The following is an 18,746-nucleotide window of genomic DNA, read 5'->3' on the forward strand; positions in this document are numbered from 1 at the left end:
GATTTTGACTAATGGAGCTCCCAAGAAAACAGTCATTTTGAATGGAGGCAGGTAGATCCCAAATTCAGCTACAAGTCCAGTAAGAGTTAATAACTTGGTGTACAACTGGTAATGTCTACTGCAACTTTCTTGGAGCAATTTGCCTCCAAAAGTTATGCTATTTGCATAGCTATGCAAGAGGATTATGGCCTATTTATGCTAAATGCTAGTGATTGTAGCTAATTGTTTTAGAATAAACCCGAGAAAAAGCTGTCCATGTGACAAATTCTCTGGGTTATACATATTTCAGATTCTGCATCATGCTATGCATACTTGTGCTACAGGAGAGATGCACAAAAGGTCAGAAGGGCATTTTCTACTTTCTTTCACTGATGGATATGCTGTGGTCTTGCAGATATTTTTGACCACTCTGTTCTTGTTAGTGGTTAAAATGTTGGGCTGGTGTTTGAGAATTGCAGATTCTAGTATTCACTGAGTGATGGAACTCACTTTGGGCCAGTCATGCCCTTCTGCATGACCTACATCATAGTACAGTTGGGAGGACGAAAGAGTTTTTTGGGGGAGGAGAGCAAGGTACATGGCCTTGAGCTCAGTGGAGGAAATCCAGGTCATAAGTGCAGCAAAAAAGAATGAATGTTCTCATCAAGTCCTAGCCAGGATAGCTTACAGTGAAGGACTATAAGAGCAGCGATCAAAAAAGCATCTAAATGTATACATATCTGATCTATACTATTCTAGGCAAAAGCATGCATAACCATTGTTTGTACTGTATCTGACATAGCTCCTTGACCCTGAAACCTAGGCACCTGAAATTTGCCATGCATTCTAAAGAGCCCCTTGTGGTGTGCATTCCAGGTCTTTTTTTAAAAAAAAATGGATCAATTTATATTAATATAAATCTCCCTGTGGGATTCCCAGTATGGTGTAGTGGATAAAGTGATGGACAGGATTCAAATCCCCATTTGGCCATGGAAACTCACTGGGAGAGCAGAACTGGTAAGAGCACACCTTAAATACCTCACTTTCCTTGAAAGCCCTATTAGGGTCACAATAAGTCAGTTGCGACATGACAGCACAGAACACACAAATCTATCCATATCAGACAGTATCCTCTTTAGTCACTAGCTGGCAGACTTGCCTCACTATCCAAGAGGATGTTATCTCCTACTCTGCTCTGGGCACATTTATTCTTCTCGAAGGCCTTTGGGCAGCAACATGTGGGCCAGAGGCACCGTAGGGGAAACAATGCACCAGGGCAACTTCTATTTACACCTTCAGGATTCACTGATCTATTCAAAAAGTCATATCTCCTGCTTTCTAGTGAGCATGAAGAGTAACAACGACTGAGTGATCACACTGATGAAATGGAGAAAAGATGAGCAAGAAACGGGGAGAAGGCTGTAAAAGATCAGCTAGGTGGGTAAGGAGACAAAGGGTACCCACCTCCATGGAAAAGCATCAGCATCAGGGAGGTTGGTGGAAGGTAACTGAGATGGACATGAGGGAAAGAACAGCAGGGTGGAAGGAAGTATGAGGTTTCTAAGCCATGTAATGCTGAATCTATGCAAGTGAGAAATAAGTTTTTTGTGATTAAGTTGTATTGGTGCACGTTTTCTGATGTAGTGTAACTGTGACATGCTTTTTTGTAATGAGTCATGTTTATTTGCTACTTCTAGAATTGTGGAGGATTAATTTTCTTAAAAAGTAATTATGTAAAAAAAAGTAGCATGTTAAAGTTGTGGGCAATTCTAACACTCCTTTTTCATGGGGGGGAAACTGAGGGGAAACTGAGCATGGCCGTCTAAAATGTTTCCATTGTACACAGCTCACATGACAAGCAGTCAATACTAAATACTAAACCAGAACAAGACTGAGATAACAACAGTGGGGATACCTTATGTTCTGCAGTACAGTAATATGGACACTGCTCCTAAATCATATCATAGCGAAGGGACCTTTCCCTAGCTTCCAGTTTCAGGAGATCAAGACTCCACAAGGTCCCTTCTTCAAACAGCATTGCAAGGTTGAGAATAGAGGGCTTGTAAATTGCGGCAAGAGACCTCTGCACTGTGCTGGACTGGATTCCTAGAAACTGCTCCAAAAGGAACGCACCAGAGGCTGTGTAGGATTTCTTTGTCTTCTGAGCAAACTCAGGTTTCCTTCAAACTTATACTTCAAACTTATAAAACTCCCCATGTCTACTGCTTACTTCTGTAATTAATCTTTCAAAATTCTTAAAGAGACAGAAACAGTAGCCACATTTAAATTTACACATCAGTTCTAAGACAGCAAGCCAGCAGATGTCCTCAGTACGGCAACTGAAGTGTGCAGTAGCTGCAAAGCTAATAATAATAACTACATGCCATTAAGTTTATTCTGACTTGAGCCCAACCCTCTGTTTAATGCAGGAATCCAAGTTAAAGTATACAGTATCTGATAGATAGTATCTACGTTTATCTTGAATGCTCAGCACCTCCCAATACAGTATAATGGTTTCCACTATCGTACAGTTCCAACTGTTAATAAGTCTTTCTTGATATTCAGCTGAAATATGGCTTCCTGTAACTTGAGCCCATTATTATACACAGGCTAGCTCTTATCTCTTTCAAAGATTTCTCCCACTTCCCAAAACATCCAACAAGTTGGAGCTCTGTAGTTACATGATTACAGAGGTCCAACCTCTTGGATATTTTGGAAGTGGGAAAAATTTTTGAAAGGAGGAAAGTTGCACATGAATCAGTATTTGATGGCTGAGTTTAAGAAAATAAGTGGATAGATACCAAGTGTCATTATCTTTTCTCAAGGAGTATATCATACCCATCAAGAAGATTTTGGGAGGAGTAGCCAACTGGCATTGTTCACCCCTTGGAGGATTGTTAAATTTGACAAAAACTAGCTGACATCTGCATTTTCAACAATGCCGTTGAATTATTTTTAGATTTTGGAGTAAATGGTTGCTGTGCTCCCCCTCCTCACAACCTTGGTGATCCCATAGGAGATTGAAATTTTATTACTTGTACTTGGAAATGTGAGAAACCAGCCTTCCTGCATTTGGGGATTCTGTTGCTCATTCTGTTCAGGGCCTCTATCCCAAAGTCTTGCCCTGAATGTACAACTGTGCATTTCGGAACATCGCAATTCAATAACTTCTTACATTTTGTCCTGGCAATCCGAGTCAGTGTTGAAAGAGTTAATTAATTCTGTCTCCAAATCAAATTCTTCATAGAAGTTTAAAAAAATAAACTCACTGAAATACTGTCTATAATAACCCCTGCCAGCACAGATCAGCTCTACTTCCCCCTCAGCTTTCAATTTCACAGCCATTTTTGTCCCTTTAAACAAATGAGAGAAGTTAAGCGGTCCTTATGCAAAATCTAAAAACAAGGATAGGGACAGTCTAATCAGAGGATCATCCATCCTAATTTTTGAATTTTACTTTTTTGGGGGGGGGGTTTCTTTAATGACTGCACAAGCTAAACGCTCACAAATTCCTTGAAGAAATTATTTTGCTTCCCAGTACTGGTTTTTATTTGTTTTACAAACCCAGACCATTGAACAGGATAAAATGTATACATTTGGGTCATGGAATAGCACAGTTGAGTATTTTTTTTAGGGGCGAGAGGAGTTCCCACATACATCCCCTCTGGTTTCCTTACTGCAGGATGTCAGGCTTCAGCAAACCTCACATACAGCATTCCCTTCTTTCCCCACCCTTCAGTTGTCCTTCAAAAATGGTTTCACATTCAGGTTCAACATTTCCTTTTTTACTTTTCATACCGGAAAGGATTTCAGGCTCTTGTCATTTACTGAAATGAGAAAGAGATGCAAATACAGAACTGGGGAAAGGAGGACAAATTCAGTTAAGGAAAAATGAGGAAGGAGCCTCACATTTCAAATTAGGCACATTATTATTAGCAAGCTGGACTTCCCTTTCCTATTAAATGTATCAGGTACTGTACAGGGAAAACTTAGCAGAAGGGTTAGTGCTAAGTTAGGTTAGGAATAATCAAAATGGCCTTTTCTACTCCAGTCTAGAATGTGTTTAGTCATTATTAGCCCCCCTCAAAAGTCAGAAGAGTGTGATCCTCACCCATGTAGTACAAGAAGGATACAGGGTGTCACTTGATAGATTCAAAGCTCAATTTATATATACATATTTATCAAGACTCAATTTACAATGGCATGGTTCATGTGGAAATCCAATCTGCCACCGGGAAACTTTTGTTTTGGGCTCTTTACTCCCACCTAATAAGATTAGTGCTTTGATTTTAGCATATGCCGTGCATTTAACTTGAATTAGTATAGTTTTAATTTTCAACTCTCAAGAGTTTCCACTTAATCAAGGAACCTGGGTTAGGTAATGTCCAGATCAGTTCTTATTTTAAGAGTTTCTTCTGTGCAACAGAGTGCAAGCATAAAACAAAAGTAGAGGCACCCATTAACCTTCTTCAGCGTGAGGTGTTTTGGCCATAATAAATCTTCTAATTTACATATCTTCCTGTTGTTAAGGAGGACGAAATGGGGAGGCTAAAGAAGCTACAGAAAAAAACAAGAGAGAATCAGTATTTGACTTGCAAGTTCACGTAATTATATTCACTGTATAGCAAGAAAGCACATTCTCCAAAGGCGGAGGGAGGGCAGAGGGTTGCCACTAGCTTTAACTTCGGGGGGGGGTGTGTCGGTGGGGACCCCTGTGACACAAACTAGGAATTCTTCCCATATTTTGTTTCAAAACAAAATTTAAAACTGCAGTTAAACTTTAGGGAGATATTATACTGTACTCAGAATCTTTATTGCTGCCACATTATACAGAAGATTCTTTCATTTAAAATTAAACCTAATTTGAAAGTGCGTGCAGAGAGAGTTCTAGTCTCATGTCTGTCACTTGCTGGCTCCACATGAACAAAGACTATCTGAAGAAGGGAGCTTTTTGGAATCTCGTGACACAGTGGTTAAACTGCAGTACTGTAGCCAAAACTCTGCTCATGGCCTGGGTGCAATACTAAGTAGCTATCTTGAGATTCACTCAGCCTTCCAAAGTCGGCAAATCTAGTACTGTACCTTGCTTGCTGGGGCTGGGAGAATGTATAGGCCCAAAGTGATTTGAGTGCTATGGGGTGGTATATTAACAGCACACTTTGCTTGTTACTGTTCATGGAGGCCTTGTCTACAACTGTGGATCCTGAGAAAGGTTCTACATAAAGCAGATTGTCTCCTCATGCTGTTCCCTCTATTCTTCAAACAACCCCTTTTTTGAACACATGAATTCAGTCTGTCTTCTAATGTAAGAAATTATGGCCAGAAGACTTGATCCAAATAATTTAAATAAGCTGATTAGCCAGTCAACAAAACTCAGGAATCCCAGCAAAGCATGGAGACTCAACAGCATTATCCAGAAGTGAGGCTAAATTTACAGCACACTGGGTTCACCTGGGCCATAAGAAAAGCACATACCCCAAGCAAGAACTATTTTAATAGTATGAGGATGCGTATGATACCAATTCATAGAAACTCCACGTTCATTCCAAGGCCTGATTAATTTTAAGCAATGCAGTTAATTGCAGATCATAGGTTTCAATTCAAGATGTATACTGGTGGTTTAGCCTTCATGTAATTCTTGTCTCTGGCTGGAATACTGCGTAAGAGACCACCACCACTCGCCCATGAAGTCAAGCAATTTTAACATTTCATCCTGAACACTTCTTAAAATCCTAATTACTTGACAATGTTGGTCTATATTCAAGCTTGATATGAACACCTGCCCAGTACCAAATCCATTCCGTGATCGCTCATTTTGTTTTCCTTTCCCATACTGTATTTTTTAAAAAATACTTACCTTTATAAAGAAGAATCAGAAGTCATTTGAATACACACACACAATTGAGAAAACAACTGCTGAACACAGATGTACAAAATGAAACCTCCAGAATAGGAAATGCAACAGAAGTGTATATTTCTCTATAAACACAAGATTGTTCTACCAGATTCTCTAGCTATGCAGTTTCAGTTGTCATTGCCCTTATCAGAAGTCTAAGCATTTCCAGGTTTGGGGCCAAGCCTGCTCTGCTTTGAGAGCCCCAAACTGTCACTGTTATTATTCTCTGAACAGGCAGTACGAGTCTTCTTTCCTAAAACATTCCTTGGTGTCCACAAAGTAATAATGCATATTCTGCAGTTCAATTCCCACAGACCACACAGCGCTCAGCTGCTGTAACTGCATATTGTGTACATGTGTGTGTTTGTGTGTGTGTAATGAGGCAATATAACCTGGTTTGGTTCTCAGTCTCAAACCTAAATATAGCAAAGTCTGTTGTAACATACATCCAAATGATTACTCATTTGTACTCATCAAGTACATAACACCCAAATGATTACTCTCTCAAGAAAGCTGCCATTCTGATTCTTTAACATTTTTACCTTAGTTTCCCTAATGCATTCCACATTCAGAATATTGAAACTAGATACATGAATGTTCTTGGTAAGCCAAGGATCAGAATACCTGCAACTTTCACAAAACTTTTTCTAACCAGTACCAACACACTACTCTTCATATGTGTAAAACCTAGGCCAATTATGGGGGAACTGCGGCCCTTCAGATATTACTGGACTTCTCTGCTGATGACTGGCACAGATGAGGGTGGGGGTCCAACAACACCTTGCTGGAGAGTCATAGGTTCATCACCTCTGTACTGGGCATGCATGTATGAAACAGTGGAGTCTTACGTATGAGCCAAACTCCATCACTCTAGATCAAGCTAGAAATGGAGCACCATATCCTTTCAACATCATGTCAGAACATCCTGACAACTTTTTAAAGGGCATGATTTGAATGCACTCCGGGGCATTGCAATAAATATGAATTTTTTTTCTGCTTTGGGAGTTAAGATATGTATGCAGCACAAGCCATATTACCAAGCTTCCTACTTTTAGATCCAGACCAACCCTACTTCCAGGTGTTTTGCATGTAAAAAAATGCAAATGGCCTCGGCTTCACTAACATTAGCAAGACTATGGTTTCATCCAAAACACAGCAACTGACGTGGATGACAGATCCTAGCCATACATGCAAATCTTGGAACTATTCAATTACTTCTCCTTACCCCTATTGCAACCTTTACAAAATTTGAGGAAAGGTATAAAAATGAAACACAACAGAACTCAAAATAAAATGTAGTATTTAATAAAAAGAAATAAGTACAAAGAAAATTGGAAAAAACAGAAACTTTTTAAAAATGTGTAAAACAAAGATGAGAGTGACATGTTAACACTTTATGAAAGAAATCCCATGGCTTTTCTTGATGATTCCTTTCAAATATCATTCTTCCAGGTGAATTCTTCTGCTTTGCTTTCATTAAAACTACAAAAATGAACAGCTGGATAAAATACACAGGATTTGAAACCACAAAAAAACAAGTAGAAGTTATGATTCAATGGAAATATGCACCTTCCCATTAAAATTAAACTACATATAGAACAGGAAAAAATTTAAACTGATTGTTGAATTTCTAGGTGTTTCTTACCTCACACCAAGAGAGGTGAGGCAAACCTTCAAGCTTAATTTAATATTTAATTTAAGAATCCCGTTACATTACAATAACCAGGAACTTATTAAATAAGAAATAATGTGTAGAATTACTATAAGCAATTTGGTCTCAAAAGAAAAGAAAAGAAAAAGTGAAGTACTATCAAACAACCCCAACCAATGAGAGAGAGAAAGAGAAAGAGAGAGAGAGGTGGGTTTCTATTGGGGAAGACAGTTACAAATAGATTAACAGAGACTGAAACAAAATTGAGGCCAATATTTCACTACGAACAGTCAGTACAACTTGAAGTATACTCACAAATATATATATTATAATAATAATAATTAATATATTGTTACATACATTCTGAATGTCTTCATCAGAAATATATTGCCATTCTGGCTATGTTTTTCAACATGTTTTATCTTTCCATTATTACTACCAGATTTTCATACACTTCCAAAAAAAAAAAAAAAAAAGGTGGGGGGAGGAACAGCTTGAGCTCTAGAAAGCCAACGGGAGCAGGGAGAGGATGTCGTTTGCTTTAAACTTTGCTAGAAAAGGTCTCAAGCTGAACTATTTTGCATAGCTGATATTACTCTACTGTTCTGCAGTTTCCTTTGTGTTACTTTTCAGGTGTAGTACAAAATCTCTGCCTCACAAAGGAAACCTTGTTTTTGCCCTGTAAGGGGACAGTGCTGTTACCATGTACATAATGGTACATTGTATTAGATTATGTACACAGCCATACCCCTTCCTTACTCTCTCAGTGGTTTCCAACCTTGGGTCCTCAGTTTTTTGTTTTTTGCTTTTGGGATTAAAACTCCCAGAAGCCTTCACCACCAATTGTGCTGGCTGGGTTTTCTGGGAGTTGTAGTCCAAGGACATCTGGGGACGCAAAGTTGGGAAGCAGTGTTAGAAAATATATTTAACTTAATAGAGGCACGGCCTTTTTAAGAAAAAGAAAGGAGAAAAAGTCAGATTACCACAAAGTCCTGGAAAAAAGGACTTCACTATGCCACCATTAGGCAGTTTGCTATTAAAAAGTACCTGTATAATTTTTAAAAATGAGGTTTCTTTTTCTCTCTTGAAAATATCAAGTAATACTGCAAGACGATTTTCAGCAAATTCAGACATTATCCTTGAGTGGAAAATAATGGACCCAAGGCAGCATCTTATTATCAGACCATATACAATAAACGCCTGCCAGAGAATATGAAGAAACTCAGGTCCACAACACAGCTAAATGCTACTTCCAGAAAAGCAAGAAAAAAATGCCTTTCATAGTTAAAAATAAAATAAAATACAGGGTATACTGAAGCACAGGAGGGAATTTAAGAGGAAGGCTAGAAGTTCTTTCAGACAATCATGAATTTCACACAAAGACTGGTTGGGGGGGAGGGGAGAGACGTGGGAGTTTGTGGATTTTTCTCTGCACACTAAGAGATGCGTTCCATGGGACAGGCTAATTACAGGAAAGAACTGGACAACGACACCCAAGGGCTGTTTCCACGTCTGCTAGCATCTCCACTTCTATGCGATGTGCCAGCCCAGCTGGCTAGAGCTGCTATTTTTTTGTTCCTTTCCCATTTCTTGTGGAAAGCATCAGTGCACTCTTCTGAAGCGGTGAAGTGTAAGCTAATATAAAATCTGATCAAACTCTTTTCTACCGTCAGATCATGAAACTGTTTCTCCTGATTCCAAGGGGGACGGGAACTTTGCTCTGGAGGACCTTGAACCTAAACCAGATTCATTTTGAATTCTAACTCATGAATGTGTTCCACCTATATGTGGATCACTTGGTCACGGTGGGCAACCGTGAGATCTCTAGATGGTCTAGTGTTCAGTAAGGTGCAAAACTACTGGAACTGTATGGGAAGCCCTTTCAAAGACTCTCATTTCAAGTGCATCTTTTTATAAAGCATCTGGCAAAAAGAGCAGGATATATTTGGAAAAATCATGGCAATTGACCACTCATCCTTTCATTTGCCCAGGAGTCTAAAGGAATTTTTTTAGCCTGGAAAGGTGGTCATAGCCCTCATGCACATGATAGCTTACCAAGATGAGAATGTAAATAAACACAAGACATGATCTTAAAAAGGATTCATGCCTAAAGTTTTGAAGAACTACTTCAGGTGATAATTCTCTCTAAATGCTAAGTATCTAGATCTCTTATCATTAAAACCATTTTTACTGGTTGTCTCCCCTGCATCGTACAGCACAAACAACTCTAGCTGCTCTTAGCTAGAGAAATACACCAAACCCATGTACTTAAAAAGGCTGCAGTGCAGAGGTCAGAGCCACCATTCTTCAGAAAATGGAGATTGATACTGAAAGTTATTCTTAAAAAAATGCGGTTCTAATCCTGCTCTTGATTGTGATGGTGAAAAAAGTTATGCTTGAGAATGAAGCACCTATTCAGACAGGAGAATAAACTGATGAAAAAGTGGGGTGGAAATTGCCCACTCCCAGAGTACAGTGAACAGAAGACCTATTTAAACTCCTGTTTAATGAAGTTATGATTAAAAAGAGCCATGTTTGCCTTTCACATTACCACACTTCCTACGAATAACTATATAGAGGTATGCATCTTAAACAAAAGCACTGAAGCAATTGTTTATACTGCTGTGTTCAATCATGACCTAATACACGCTTGCTAGTCTTAAATAGAGCAAGTCCTTGAATCAACTGGTAAATGGCAAGTCAACATTTACATAAACCTCATTGACTTAGTAGACCTACTCAATCTGGGACTAAACAGTCAGCTCAGACTTTAAAGCCTCAGCTCAAGCTCAAACATTTAATTACAGTTGTTGATTTAAAAAATAAAATAGTGTTGCATGAAAATAAATTTCAAAAACAAAAACTAAATAGGTCCCCAAAAACAATGTTTACTGAGCTTCGTAGTGTAGAATGCATTTCAAAAATTTATTGGATACCGTTAGGGCTAGTTTATAATTAGATAGTTGTTCACAATGGGTTTTAAACCAAATATGTTTAAACTCCTGGTATTCCGTAACTAGGCAGCCAAAGAGAACTTTCCACAGGGAATGTGCAAAGACAAGGGAGCTACTACTTCTTTTAGACAACATTAACATTCTACCGAGTCATAATCTAGTCACTGAAAGAGACGGGAGACGGTCTATTTGTCCTTCAAGTTGCTTTCACGTGGACAATGGCATGACAGAAGGATTCTCAGGATGGAAAACAAGCAACTGAAACATACGAATGTACAGAGTCCATTCCTGGCATGTAAGTCTGTGTGTGAGATTAACTGAAATGAAAACATAAAAAGCATGAATTAAAATTATAGAAACCAAACATAATGAAAATATAATTGCAAATATAAGTATATGGGTGGTGGGAAAGATGACATAACCTGTTGGGACATAATATACCATAATCAAGTCTAAACCTGTTTTTTAAAAATGACCAAGCCAACTTTTATGTAAGTTTCATTTATTCAATAGGTGTGGTTCGATCTTGGACTAACAATGGGATTCTGGGCTAGTTTCTCAAGAAACTTCTAATTAGTGCAGAATGCAATGGAACTATTACTTCTCATGAGCTAATAATGGCATTAAAATGGAGCTCTGCTACCTCTGCCATATCCAACCCCTGAATGGATAATGATGGCAGTTGCAAAGAAAACGTTATTTTTCCAAACTCCGTCCTGAGATCCTGGATTAGGCAGAATAACTATCCATACCATTAAGCTGTGCTATTCTAAATCAGATACAGTGGCCCAAATCCGATTATTAAGTCATGCTGACATCACACAAACTGGATAACATTTGGAGACAAACTGACCCAAGTTATGAAATTAGACATTATGAGTTGCGTGATTTGGCATGCAATTGATAATGTCTGGCCAGTGACTCAATGGCCAGAATCTTTCTTTCTTTCTTTCTTTCTTTCTTTCTTTCTTTCTTTCTTTATTTATTTATTTATTTATTTATTTATTTATTTATTTATTTATTTATTTTATTTAACTTACATGTCACACACACTACCCAAAAGTCTCTGGGTGGCTTACAACAATTTAAATACAATAAAAAGATAAAAAGGTAAAACAATTAAAAAACAATTAAAAATACAATACTCTAAAAATTGCATAGCATAGTAAATCACACTAGATTAGGCCAACTGACTCAATGGGCACTAAAATAAAATTTTTAAAAAGTCAGCTGGAAATCTTTAAACTGGAAATGTGCATATGAGGAAGCTTAAACACAAATATTGATTAGCATCATATATAGACTTTTAACAATTATAACTGAATCCATGAACCTCATTTTAGCAGAAATTTTAATATTTTTATGTTTTCATCTTTTAATCTTTTAATGGTATTTTAAATCATATACTGTTTAATTTATCTTTTAATACCCTGTTTTCCTGAAAATAAGACCTAACCTGAAAATAATCCCTAGTATGATTTTCAGGATGCTCATAATACGAGTCCTACCCCCAAAATAAGCTCTAGTTAAGTGAAACCCCGCCCTCCACCATTGTGCAGCAACCAGATGACATGCCTATATTTGAACAAATGTAGATTGTTGTACATGGAAAAAATAGAACATCCCCTGAAAATAAGCTCTAATGTGTTTTTTGGGAGCAAAAACTAATATAAAACCCTGTCTTATTTTCAGGGAAACACGGTATTTAACTTATTGTGTTTTTAAATTGTGTGAATTTTAATGTTGTGAGCCACTTTGGGCCCCTTGTTGGGAGAAATGCAGCATATAAATAAAACTCATCATCATCATCATCCTGGGAAGGATGAAACTATAAAGATCAAAGAAGCCAGTCAGTCTACTGAGACAGAAGTCCCTGAAACAGTGCTGAGGCCTGAGGCCCTGACTTCTCCATGTCTTGCACCAACATGATGAGCCACGAACTCCTAGGAAACCGACACTTTACCTAACAGCTACCACCTGCTGGATCTGGATGTATGGAAAAAAGTGGGTGGCACTGTTCCTTAATATTCTGATATGGAAATACGCTGTCCATATCCATTTCATGCTACTCTTCCCAAAGAATGAATGCAGATGCTATATAAGAACAAAGAGAATCATTACAGTCAGACAGGGCTAACTATATAGCTTTAACAATATTCTGATTGCTATTGAATTTATACAATTAATGAACTACTTCAATACTAGCAGTATGTCAACTCAGTTAAAGTTGACCCTGCCAAACATAAAAATACAGTTCAGCTCACTTCGTGTTTTATTTCAAAATTATTTTTTACTGTCTTTTACTGCTAGCTTTTTTTTTAACTGCCTCATTTCTAGTCACATTTTAAGGACCTCCATAAACTGTATCTTGGGTCAGGTTGTCCAACAGTGGAAGGACATACTGCCCCTCTTGTAATTCAGGTGGATGAACTAAGGAACGTTATATTGTCTGAGCCTGTCTAACTGAGGTGAAGGGCCACAGATGAGTAGCAGGGCGCTTGCTTTCTATCAAAAAAGGTCCAGGTTTTCAGCTGGGAAAGACTCTTGTCTCAAGCCCTTAAGAGGTGCTGTCAGAGGTTGCTGCTAGATTAATGCTACTTACCACAGGGCTGTAGCTATGAAGTGAAGGAGTTTTACTGGCATCAGCCAGTTGCTGTGTAGATAATATGGAATGAGATGGATCAAAGGTCTGACTGGGGATAAAGCAGCTTCCTAACTTTATCCTATTAACACCACTGGCTTCCTCATTCTTACGCCCTCATGTGCAAATTGATATTATTTTAATAATGTGAGTTTCAGCTACTCCATTTGTGAGTTAGAGTTGCAAAAAGAAGTGTTTATTGGTGCTACACAACTTATCAAAGCACCTCCTGTTACGGGAGTGGGCCACATACAGTCCATGAGCAAACATATCTGTTTGGATCTACAGCAGTATTCATGTGCTTCTGGATCTGTTTTAGAAATGTCATTCCAGAAAATGGAAAAATGCAAAACAATATGACTTGTGCTCTATCATTACATGGTGGCTTCGGAGTATTTTCCAGCATAATTATTTACTCACCTTCAGCTCCCATGACACAACTGGCAGCCATTGTTTCTGTTTTATTTTAGCATTTTAAACACTACAAATACTAGACTGAACATTAGAGATCAATAGTGAATGCCACACAAGTGCAAAAATAGGCCAGATATGGTTAGTGTTTCTGCATTTGGCTGAATATAGCACGCTTCTCTACCTGTTACAATTGCTAAGGAATGGAAGGACAGGTGCCATCCATGGTACTGGCAAGAGAAAAAAAATAAATGTGGTTCAAAACTCTAATACATGCTCAACAGGAAAATGCCACTTTTGACTTACACTGACTATCCTGGAACAGTCCTGAGTAGGAAAAAACCTGAAGCTGTGTATTCAATGATCAACTCGAATTAATCTTTACTTTTTTGCATTACTGACATTTATCAAAAATGGATAGTCCACCTGCCAAAAGGGTCTGGATCATTAACAAATATGAATATTTTAATGCAGGAAGTGTACATCCAAATGTGTAAAAAAATATAGTAATACAATTTAAAAAATCTAAACCACTTTGGTTTTTTTATAAGTAGCTAGTCGACCTAGAAGCTGTTGCTACGAGAAGCCCCGGCTTGGTGATCAGGCACAATGGAAAAACATATTCTTTAAGCACAGGGAGGAATCACTTTGCTATAGCAAGATGGATCTCCAAACTCTCAAGACCCTATGGGACCTCTTCTCTCCTTTCTGAGGAAGCTCACTTTCAGGAAGGGAATAAGGTACCCTGGAAACCATTCTGGATTGCACTGAGGCCCCCAACAAGTTCTATAAAGCCTCCCCCTCTAGCTTTAAAACTGACTCATTCAGCTCCAAACAAAAAGTATTTTATGGAATTCAATGACACCAGATATGTCTGGACCAGTAGTTTAGGTGACTTCACAGGAAGATCGGACAAATTCCCAGCGATCAGGAGATCTACTGCTTCAGGATGTGGAGGTTTTGTTTTACTAAGTTAACAAACTGGATTTCAAGACTCCATCACACAAAAATTCCAGCAACTCTTGATTATTGAATACTAAACAGCACCATTTTGTGTGTAAATTGTCTTATGTTATTTTCCTGGTGTCCAGCTCATACAACAGTTATTTAAAAAAATGAAAGATTGTGGGAATATCTGTGAGGCAATCCTAGGGCTATCGCAAGCATAATCTCGATACATCTTTATAACCCTGAGACGATTAAAAGCTTTATTTAATATCTGGAGAGGTTATGAAGCCAAGGCTAATATTTATGTTTAGTGCTATAATAAAGAAGAAGCACTAAAGGGAAGTAGGTGCTTTTTTCTAAATCTGGAAATCACTATTTTTAAAAAACAGTTACACAGCCACATTAGCTTTCTCCCGCTAAATCCTTTTCTATGATCAAGTGTACCTTGAAAAATATGGAAAACCAAGGGGGAAGCTTACTTTTTCTTGTCTTTATCTTTCTTCAGCGGTTGCTGTGAGGTGGCCTGCAGAGACTGACTTGGCATGCTTTCGAAGGCCACCTTTCGTCGGTTGAAAGCATTCATCTCCTCCTCCAGCTCTCTTCTCTTTTCCTCCACCTTCCTCTTCTCTTCCTGATGTATTCGTTTCAGTTGCTCAAACTTCTCGTGTAGCTTTGTTTTTTTGGGGGGGGGGAGGGGAGTGAGGAAATCTGGTCAGTGATGCTTTCGTTTCTACCCTTGTCCTCCAGTAAGTGTTACTGCTCTGGTGGCTGTAGCAGGAGCCACCATGTAGAATGAACTGTTTAGCCCTTTCCCTCCCAAACATACATAGCAATGTGGTGATCTGCCAGACTCACATGATTTATTTTTTACAAACAATACCAGGAGGATGGAGGAGCCAGCTATGGTGAAAGCAGTGGTATAGTAAAGCTAGGACACACAGAATCAAAGTCCCAGGACTTTCAGATTAGCAGGGACTCTAGCATCATCTGCCACATCTCTGATAGGCTTCCTTGTTCTCCCTGAGCTTGGCCACGATTTTTTACAGCAGCTAGAAGTGAAATGGATCTTCCACAAAATAATGAATTGGTACAAGCTCTCCACTTCCCCAATGCAAAGTATTTTGCGAGAGATTTAATCTCCAAAGGACAATTAAAAGCTATTAGCTTTACAAATGGCCTGCAGGATCCTCATTTGATGACACAGAACTCTCCAGCTGTTTGTATTTCTAGATCTTCCTATAAAGAGCTCTGCATACTGAGATAAAGTCCACCTGAATTCCAGTGGGTGAAAGCAGTTAACTAGCTTAGTCTCAGAAAAATTGCTGCCTAAAAGGACAGTCCTCAGGTGACGTTCAAGTTTTAAACCTCTGCCTCCGCAGGATGGCAATACAATTTAAGTGTTTGCTGGGAGATTTCTTTCAACATGTAAATATGAAGAAAATAATTTCATGACTTAGGGAAGACACAGCTGGAAACATCACATGGACACAGTGCCAGATTTGGCATTTACCTCACTTTCAGTGTTTTAGACACTGAAAGGCAACCCTGCCTCTCTTTAGAAGGGACTGGTAAACCATTTTCGAGTACTCTGCACCTAGAAAACCTTGGAAAGGGTGACCATGAGTTGGAATTGACTTGAAGGCCCATAATTATTATTAAACATGCAGTGGGAGGGGCAGACTAGTCTGTCCCATATGTTGCTCTCCTCTCAAGAATAAAGGCAGGGTATAAATATCATAAATGAACAAATAAACCTGTAGAGGTGACCTTCTGAGGAGAAAATACACCTCTTCCTTTAGAGAGATTCCTCATGCAGCCTCCACAAACAGCCAAGGCTTTCTTTTTCCAAAAAGCCACCCTTCATGTGTAGAAGAGGTAAGCTGTCAAGTCTAGACTTTTCCCCCTTGAACAACTGGCTCTTTAGGCAGGCCTTCCTTCCTGTCAACACTTGAATTTATTTTTATTATAATTTTCTGTTTTCCCATCTTGAGCATTACTAAGCATTACTAATCACTATTGTTTTGAATTGTTTTTAACTGTTTTAATTTACAATGTTCAATGGAACCCGCCCAGAATAGACTTTGTCTAAAAGGGCAGGATAGAAATCAAATAAATAAATAAATAAATAAATAAATAAATAAATAAATAAATAAATAAATAAATAAACAAACAAACAAACAAACAAACAAACAAACAAACAAACAAACAAACAAATTTCTCTGCCATAAACAAATGACTGAAAAGAGCTTTTCCCTCCACATGAATCTGCAACCAAGATCCTCTGCTACACTCACTTCTCTCTCCTTCTCTTTTAGTTCCGACTCTGTCTCCTTGACCTTGTTCACAAACATTTGTCTCATTTCTTCTTCCTTCTTCTGCAGCTCACAAAGGAATTCTTTTCTTTTGGTCTCATATGTTTCTTGAAGGCTGTTTTTTTAAAAAAATCACAACAATGTCACAATATATTCAAACCTCAAAGCATGTCAACATTACAAAAGAGATTTTTCAAAACAGCAGTTAAAAATTATGGTAGGTAGCTGAAAGGATATACTTAGTCAAAGATGGCACATGCCCCCAAAGACAGAGATGGCAAAAGATCACCATTGAAACATGGTATGTTAGAGTCACTGAAAAGACGTATGGTGGAGGGGCTGATCTCTCACCTGAATGGCTGGCTGTCAGGATCAGTGTCCTTGAACCCCATTTCTTCCAGCTTACACCGTCTATAGAGCTCATAGTGGCGAGTGTGAGTTTGTTCCCGAAGATCTTCCATATTTACTCGGATCAACATTTCTCGCAGTTTCACAAAGTCACAGTGGCTTTCATTTTCAACTGATGAAACAAAGAGAGGAAATATAAACAATGGGGGAAATTGATACATTACATACACAGCAACTAGACTCAGGACCTTGATGTCTATTTTTCTTGGAATAACACACTAAATAGAATTTAGAGCAATGTTTTATCTGATAATAGATTCACAGCATCATGCAAATAGGAACCGAAAGTTTTATGGTGTGATCCTTTAAGTGGCCATTCAAAAATAAATAACAGATGGCTCAAAAGAAACTGTTCCCTAGCAACTGCATTTAGGATAGCACCCTTAGTATAATTAAAATAATATCATTTATTATTACATTGGCTGAGATCCAGCAGCGTAACTTACACATGGCAGCTTTTCCAGAAATCAAACATTTTCCACCCCCCAAAGTCCCAAGGCTCCCATGGAATCCACTTCACATGGGAAAGTCATTGGGGGTCAAAGGATGAAGAAGAGTCTTTATTTCCACCCTAACACACAAAAAGACCCCTCAAAATGCTGCAATCAATGACATCATCAGCCTTATACAACATAGGGAAACTGCTGGATTTCAGTTATTACGTTATACAGTATTATATTATTCATACCACTTGGTCATTGTTTTTAGGCTTATTTACATGTTTATATTATGCATTTATTTGGCAGGAAATTGGTTTTGAATTATATAATTTATTCAACTGAATGCAAACTGTTTACTGAATTCAGTTGCTTGTTTACTGAACAATAATTACTCTTGCACTATGGCAACATTTTGATTTTGGGATAATATTGTTATAGATAAGTTAACAGATCAACTGAAATGTTATTTATATGCTTTGCTCTCCTGCTGAGGGTAGCTTGGAATTCAAATGGTGAACGGACATAGTCTTCATGGAAGTCTTTCTCTAATTGGAATTTGTAACACATAACATGCATTAGAACCCAAAGCAAGCTCAGATATAAAAGCAATGTGAATCTACTGGCTATCACAGCTGCAGGGCAAGAAGACATTTCATAACAGCCAAAGGAGGGAGGGAGGGAAGGAAGGAAGGAAGGAAAGAAAGGAAAGGAGGGAGGGAAGGGAGGGAGGGAGGGAGGATCACTGTGAAACCAACCCAGCTTTTGACTCACCTTGCACCACTCCCCACGGATACTGTCGAGCTCTCACCATTTTATTTCCAACCTTGACCTCTTCTGTGCTTCCCACAACAGCAAATGGGAGATGAGCCTGAAAATCGCACATAATTATAATCTTGTTTTCTATGTCTGAATAATGAAGATAGAATTGCAAAGCTAATAATCTTAGTGTGGAAAATCTTCAGCCCTCTGCCATTTAAAAACTGCTATGAGTTTTTTTAACTGAACAACAATTGAAAATTTTATATAAGCATGCATTCAGAATTTCAAAGTACATAGATCCTGTCAATAATGCTTTTTGATGGACTGTTACACACCTCATTCTAATG

General features: G+C 38.3%; 2 protein-coding genes across 8 annotated transcripts in view; one reads left to right on the plus strand and one right to left on the minus strand.

Annotated features, from left to right (window-relative positions):
• Window positions 1-18,746, plus strand: part of CCNI2 (cyclin I family member 2) — a 52,640-nt gene that overhangs the window by 17,202 nt on the left and 16,692 nt on the right. The gene's annotated exons all lie outside the window — the stretch shown is intronic.
• The window catches only part of SEPTIN8 (septin 8), a 64,766-nt gene continuing 49,521 nt past the window's right edge, over window positions 3,502-18,746 (minus strand). For 3 of the 6 annotated variants that reach the window (XM_078385758.1, XM_078385759.1, XM_072990195.2), the window contains exons 6-10: window positions 18,412-18,508; window positions 17,144-17,312; window positions 16,775-16,907; window positions 14,960-15,150; window positions 3,502-4,536 (exon numbers count right to left, since the gene is read on the minus strand). In XM_078385758.1, the coding sequence (XP_078241884.1) occupies window positions 4,482-4,536; window positions 14,960-15,150; window positions 16,775-16,907; window positions 17,144-17,312; window positions 18,412-18,508 (645 nt within the window). In that variant the 3' untranslated portion in view covers window positions 3,502-4,481. Of the gene's footprint in view, window positions 4,537-7,158; window positions 10,798-14,959; window positions 15,151-16,774; window positions 16,908-17,143; window positions 17,313-18,411; window positions 18,509-18,746 lie in introns of those variants that run through there. The other 3 variants (XM_078385760.1, XM_078385761.1, XM_072990196.2) reach the window with 1 other exon arrangement.

The sequence above is a fragment of the Pogona vitticeps genome, chromosome 2 (genome assembly GCF_051106095.1).
Source record: "Pogona vitticeps strain Pit_001003342236 chromosome 2, PviZW2.1, whole genome shotgun sequence".
Classification (NCBI taxonomy): domain Eukaryota; kingdom Metazoa; phylum Chordata; class Lepidosauria; order Squamata; family Agamidae; genus Pogona; species Pogona vitticeps.